Source organism: Silene latifolia, chromosome 1 (assembly GCF_048544455.1).
Source record: "Silene latifolia isolate original U9 population chromosome 1, ASM4854445v1, whole genome shotgun sequence".
Lineage (NCBI taxonomy): Eukaryota > Viridiplantae > Streptophyta > Magnoliopsida > Caryophyllales > Caryophyllaceae > Silene > Silene latifolia.
In genome coordinates, this window is record NC_133526.1 from 10,379,793 (window position 1) to 10,387,248 (window position 7,456).

The 7,456-nt window shown below is 35.4% G+C and overlaps 1 protein-coding gene across 1 annotated transcript; it reads left to right on the forward strand.

Annotated features, from left to right (window-relative positions):
- Positions 1 to 1,167: 1,167 nt before the first annotated feature.
- LOC141598133 (small polypeptide DEVIL 6-like) lies at positions 1,168 to 1,589 on the forward strand. Its single transcript, XM_074418067.1, has one exon. It carries the CDS (start codon positions 1,242 to 1,244, stop codon positions 1,380 to 1,382), a length of 141 nt encoding a protein of 46 aa, XP_074274168.1. The 5' UTR covers positions 1,168 to 1,241; the 3' UTR covers positions 1,383 to 1,589.
- Positions 1,590 to 7,456: the final 5,867 nt, after the last annotated feature.

Consider the following 7,456-nt stretch of genomic DNA (forward strand, 5'->3'; position numbering starts at 1 on the left):
AGTGAAAGCAAAACAACATTTTAAGCGAGCACAAATCGCCCTATCTTTAGGTGGCAAGGTTTAGACTAGACAGTCCAACCCAAAACCTCCAAGTAACAAACTCCTGTCTAGATTCTAAATAACCCATCACAAAGTCCCTATGGCTTTCTAAGAGATCAAACGACTCCACCTGGAACCCAAATCGCCCCTCCTGTTTAAGCGCAAATGGGTAAAAAAAAACAAATGTAGGTCACTTGTCTTTCAGATCCATTAGATTGACCTACATAAAAGTAAACATGATCTTACCGTCATCACTACCATCCTTACACAAACCAAAAATGTGTCAACTTTCATAACATTCACTCCTCACATCCTGACACCCAAAATTAACAATCCCAAATAACGCCTAAAGCCCAATGTGAAAGCAGAAAACACAAATTAGAACCTTGAGATCTGATACAATTGTTGTAATAAAGCATCTCGTTACGCTATAGTATATTGATTACGGTGATAAGAACAAGATATATCGAATGACAAATAAAGTTGACACAAAGATTTACATGCTTTACCAGTAAAATCACTTACTACGTCCAACCGAGAAGAAGAGCACATTCACTGTTGCTGAGATAATAGTACAATAATAAATCAGAGTCAATGTAACCAAGAGGTCACATGTTCAAATCTTTGGAGTCCCCTATATCTCACAAATGAGTTTCAACACATGATATTGAAGAGCCTGTGTAGTGTATACTAACACTCTTCAAGCTCAAAAGACATTCGAGTAAGAGGAACCATCACTTTAAAATTTTTGTTATAAATAATTTACGGACCACCTATTCTAAAAAAAACATATTATCAACATAATTTAAATGTTTATTATTTTAAAATTTTGAATGTTGGGTGGGTAGATATTTGACTGGTCATAGGGTACATGAACATAGGTTTAAGAGTACAAAATGAACAGTAAAAAGACAAAGACAAGTAAGTAAACAGGGAAGTTGATGCAAAGTCATTATCTATGTGGATATATACGGAAACAGCCCATTTATCATCTCGACATGTGGGCCCATTATTACTTAGCCCAACTTATTATTTGGCCCACTCTTATTCTCAACCACATATACCCTTTTCCCATATCTTCTTTTTTCCTAACTATATAAATAAATCCCTTACCACTCTTAATTTTGTATTCTCAATTCAAAAAAAAAAAAAAAAAAAAAAAATAATCACATTTCATAGTTTGTTGTTAGTTTCTAAGTTGAATGAAGATGTCAAGCATGACGACGACGTCGTTTTCGGCTAGGAATTTGAAGCTTCGTTGCGCTAAGCAAATTAGAGAACAGAGAGCAAGGCTTTATATTATTTGGAGGTGCACTGTGATTTTGCTTTGTTGGCAAGATTGATCTAAGTTAGGAGATAATACTCTATGTACATAACAAAAATAGTATGATTAGGTCATTAGGTGATACATAAGTTATATGGGTTACTTTAGTAGTAGTGAGTCAGGAGTGTCATGTATGAGACGGTTTTACATGTGAGATTACCCGTGTATTAATGTTAATACAGGTATAATCGATTTGTATATAAGTTATATGGCATCTTTTTCATCACTGGTGCCTGAATTTTTTTGTTAAGGGGGCGATAAATTCCAGCGAGGCTAAATTAGTAATGCAATACGGTAAACTAGAAAAAAGTTGGTCGCCTTACTCCATCCCAATAATTTGTTTACCTTTGATTTACTCTGAAATCTGAATATAAAAGGCAAACAAATTAAATGGCTATGACGAAAAGAATAATAATCAACATGAGCAGTCTCATGACTTCTGGGTAGGGCTGTCAATGATATGAGCCGGCTCGTTGAGCCCTCGAAATCGGCTCGGTCAAAGCTCGGCTCGTGCTCGGTCAAAACGAGCTCGAGCTCGAGCTCGAGCTCGAGCCGAGCTTGGCTAAATACGAGCCGAGCCCGAGCTCAGCAAGGCTCGGCTCGGAAGCTCGTTTGGGCTCGTTTATAAATTTTTTTTGTATAATCTTTATATTGTAGTATTATTTTTATTTCAAATTATATGTTATTTAGACATTTTTATAAGTATATCATGATATAATATTTTTTACTATTTTATAATTTAGTTAGATTTAAAAGGCGAGAAAGGGAAAATATATAATGACAAAACGAGCTCGATTCGAACTCGAGCCGAGCTCGAGCTTTTCCCGAGCCGAGCTCGAGCTTCAATTTTTTAGGCTCGACGAGCTTCGAGCCGAGCCCGAGCTCGAGCTAAAAAATTCGAGCCGAGCCCGAACCCACCCGAGCTCGAGCTCAGCTCGGCTCGTTTACACCCCTACTTCTGGGAGACGAATTTAACAATCACTGCCTCATTAGAAAGAGATGGAGAGTTGAAGTAACCCGAAAATTTGGTGAACCGAATCAACCTGATGGACTGTGATTAAATCAATAACCATGACTATTTAGCCACAAGGGCGTTACAATAATGAGGGTGGAAGGATTCGAACTAGAGACCTGTTGTTTACTATACCTCTTTTTTAATCACTAGGCTAAAAAAAACACATTTTTGGTAATCTCTAACTAGTTTCTTTTTTGTCCTAATTCTTCGGTTTGTAATCGATCCGAAATGACACATGACTCGATAACAACTCAAGCTGATGGATGACTTGATAACAAATTAGATTAATAACGACTTTAATAAGATCAACTGACATTCTTGGGAATTACTTAGGTTAAAACTACTTCATCCGTCTCAATTATTTGTTTACCTTTTTCTATTTCTATTGTGATTTGTGAGAGGTATTTTAATGAAAGGTAAACAGGTGACTGAGACGGAGGAGTAATTTATATGCCCTTTTAACATCGAATTAACTCGCACGAGTTTGATAATATAAGATAAATTATATTTTCATAATCTGACACAATTATTATATAACCCCAAACGTAAATTAATACAACAGAGAATTAACTTGGTGATGACCTGATGTAGTTACTTAGTCGTGTTAGTTTACTTTATTACTAAAATAAGTACATTTGTTTATATGAGTCAAATGTCATCTGTAATAGAATTTTTTTCACGACTGCAAAAAAAAAAAAAAAAAAAAAAAAAAAATTGGTAATGACCTGACTCGACGTGAATGAAATCGACCCAACCGATATGGACCCAACACATAAAGAAACTGAGGTGACCATGAGCCCTCAGATGACAAAAATGGCCTATATATGTGTACTGGATCAATGTGTGACCTATTTAGCATCCGAAGACCGATCCTTATGGGTTAAAAACAGGCTTTTGGGCTTAAATGGGATTTTCAGCCCTAAAATTCATCACTTACTTGAGGATATAACTAGATAAGTAGTACTCCATAAGTCATACTCCGTAACATATAAGACCTCCATCTAGTAAATTAAAATCATACTTATTTTATAAAATTGTAAAATATGATAATGAAGTGTATATGAATTATTCTCTAAAAATAAAATAAAAATAAACATAGCCACTTTAAAATGCTTAATCATATACTCGTAGATATAAAATTTATACTATGAACATCATTTTTAAATCTCAATAATATACATTAGTTTGTAAAGAGTAGTTCATAACTTTAACACTACTTTAACAAATTTTATAAGAAAAAAATAAACCTCTATTAATAATGTGAGTTGAGCCAGGTCAAAATTTGGGTCAAATGCTTGACCCAAATCCAAACGAAAAATACCTTGGCCTTTTGGGGTCAGCCATGGGCTTTTTTAGGCCTAATAAAATGCCCAAACCCTTAAAAAAGCAGACTAACTTAAACTAGAAGGTTGTTAATGATTTAATGAGCATTAGTGCATAACAGAGAATGGTGGATAGCCTATGTTCAACAATTCTCCCGTAAGATGGTCTTATTATCAAATGAACCTTAAACTAAAGCTGACCAAATGAGCGGACAGCCCGGTCCGACCACCGTTTGGGTCAACATTTCCCAGACCCGGCCAGCTCTGCCCTAAACCTGTGAACCGTCGGGGCCGATTCAGGGTCGAAGAAAATGGATCCGGCCGCCCTTTTCCCGTAAAAAAATTACACGACCCGTGACCCGCCCCATCCAAGGGCCGGTTCAGGGTCAAGTTTGGTAAACCCGACCCACCCTCTGGTCGGCCCGTCCTGTGGCCACCTTTACCTTAAACAAAGAAATGTGAATGTATTACTCTATTCGTCCCGATTATTTGTTTACCTATTCCATTTATGCGTGTATCATTTATTTGTTTACCTTTCTATATTGCGTTTTGAAGGGTAATTGGACCATACACATAAGATATTGTATTAGGATGTTAGGCCCATTAGGGCCGGCTACCATTAGGGTTTACCCTAGTAGGGTTTATTATATATACACCATATGTATTGGATCAAGAAACAGAACATTAATAATACAAATGTTTATGCAATTCCTCCCTTCTTATAAATCTATCATGGTAACAGAGCCTCTTTCTTGAGGTCTCGAAACCGCTTCCGCATTCTTGCCGGTGGGTGGTCGGAAATTTACACACACCGGTGGGATATATCAATTTTATATATTCAAAAAAAAAAAAAAGTTCAGATTTATTAGTCTTATTCTTTTTATACGGGGTAACCGTTATTAGTAAGTATCAATAATGGTGGAGCACAACGTAGTCTCACGCAATTTCTAGCTAGACCAATAATGATTTCCTCTTCCCCTTATTTGGTGTCAAGATTTAATGATTTTTCAAATCTTGTTCTTGATTGATTTTTATGAGGGGTTGATAAGAAATTTTACGATGACACCAGTCATTAAAATTGATAAGAAAATGATAACAATCTCTTCCTTTGAAAATTGATTTAAATTCTCTTCTCGTTCAAGGTGGTAGTTGGTACCAAGTTTGACTGGCGAGTTGTTACGCAAACTGATTTGGAGTCCGAAAAGATTAACGTTCTCCAAATCTTGAAATTAACGGATAATTTTCCGTCTTATTGAAATTTGTTTAGGTCCGATTAGTGTTCCTAACAAATTATTTGATATTCGACAAGTCCGAAAAAATCAACATTCTTGTTCGAAAAGAATTTTCTGACGAGTATTATACTCATTTCTTACCTACCTTTGAAGACGAATAGGATTATTGTAGAACGAATAAGATTATTGTAGATCGAAGATGGGGATGGAGATGGAGGATTTCATTTTTTATTTATTTATTGATTTCGATTTTCTTGTAATTCTCCAATCGTAAAGTTCGTACTACTGCCTTTACGATACCCTAGTAGATCGAAGATGGGGATGGAGATGGAGGATTTCATTTTTTATTTATTTATTGATTCCGATTTTCTGGTAATTCTCCAATCGTAAAGTTCGTACTACTACCTTTACGATTGCGGGAGGGTATTAGGATGTTAGGCCCATTAGGGCCGGCTACCATTAGGGTTTACCCTAGTAGGGTTTATTATATATACACCCTATGTATTGGATCAAGAAACAGAACATTAATAATACAAATGTTTATGCAATTCCTTACTTCTTATAAATCTATCATATTGTCCAACCAAAACTAAAGGTAAACAAATAACTAAAACGGAAAAAGTACTTAAATTTAATTGAACTTATTATTAAATTTTGACAAATTGATATTTCACACTGATAGTTGATGGTTTTTAAGTTTGCCTGTTATCACACAAAATATTAGCCTATCAAAATAGCTTTTGAAAAAAATAGATAAACATGGAGTACAATTTATTATAGGCCACTGACAAAAAAAATCAATTTGAATCCTCCCCATTTCTTTTTTTCCATTTTCTCTCTAATACAATCATATTTTAATATATTTTCTGTGCATTCATTAAAACATTAATGATTACAACCATTAGATCGTCATAAGATATAATCCAAAATGTTTATAGAAAAATGAAGATGCATTTCTTTCAGGAAAACTGAGTCATGGAGAGAGTTCAGACGCGAAAAAAGTATCCCATAAAACAATATGGGGTACTGGGTAGTTAACACTTAGCAGTGACGAATTCTAGCCAAAACATTCAAGCCCAGACCGAAATACAGCTCATATGTCCATATGATGTCCAAAAAACTTGAAGATGATAGAAGTTGTGGTCTTACTCTTCTTGGTATAATTGTCCAACGATTAGTTGTGGGTCGAATATTCAAGAGTCGGGCTACGTTTCTGTGTGTTTTTCTAAGGGTGTGTTTGGATAACGAACGGGGAGGAAAAGGGAGGGGAAGAGGAAAGTGGAAAGAGAAAGGGAAAGGGAGAGAAGGGAAGAAAAGGGGGGAATGGAGAGTAGCCGTGCCTGTTTGGATACAATTTCCCTCCAAATCTTGCCTCAATCCAAACATATCCTAAGGAAATGAAATTAGGAAGGCTTAGGGTATGATTATTGGTAAGACTCCTCAAAGTCTTAAGACTCTGCCACATCAGTTTTCCACTAACTTTTATTATTTATTTATTGTTCAGACTCACCTCAGACTTATGTAGAGTCTTAAGTTGAGTCTTGAATTTTCAAGACTCAACTTAAGACTTTGTCAAGACTTTATTAAGACTATGATAAATTATTGGTAGTCTTGAGTGAGTCTTGTCTCAAGACTACCAATAATCTTACCCTTAGTACGTAAAGCCGGACTTTTTGCACGTTAAAAATGTTTAGCTGTAGGCTGTGTGGTCACTGGGGTCAATTATGGGTCGTTTAAAGCTGATGGGCCATATCTCATATGTATGCATTTCTACTTCTTGCACGTTAAACATGTTTAGCTGTTTACTAGAGTTTGTCTTATGTATGCATTTCTACTAACTATTCAAGGGCAAGTTTATCACTCTAGTCCCCAACTGGTTGAAAGTGAGAGCTACCGTGTTGGTAGTATTTGGCAAACCGATACGAGTCACGTGTAACACTCTTTAACTAAGGAGTGTATGCATGATTGCATGAACCACCGTAAAGGAAGTGGGTTTTTTTCTATAAGTATTACCATCGTCCCTTTTAAGTCCTCAAAGTAGTTATCAAGGGCTTACACGTGGTAGTAGCGTAGGTCACGACCTTATATAGCTAGCTAGCTACAAGTCTACAACAAATGTATATGAAATACTAATCTGAAAGAGATTTTTAAGAGCCGATTATAACAATTTTAGGTATCAATTTGTAACAAATTGCTCAATTGTTTTTATTAATAATGGTATACCATTTTTTTAGAATATCTTTTTTTTTTAATAAACAAAAATAAGATCGCATCTAATTGATCATGGAACTTTGTGGGGAAACGACAGTGCATAAGGACAGTCCGATTGTAAAGCAGGAGTCGACGAAAGAATAAATATACATGTTATGGCAAGTAAATTTGGAATTGATTTAACATAATTTTTTTTGTCTAAAACGTAAGCATTCGTCTTAAATCTTAACACTGGTTAAATAAATTAAATATTACTCATAAATGGCAAGATAAGTTGCCTAGGTCAAAAGTTTTACACAAATTCTTGTTTACA

Coding starts and splice junctions, on each gene's coding strand:
- LOC141598133 (XM_074418067.1), top strand. CDS start 1,242: ATGAAGATGTCAAGCATGACGACGACGTCGTTTTCGGCTAGGAATTTG.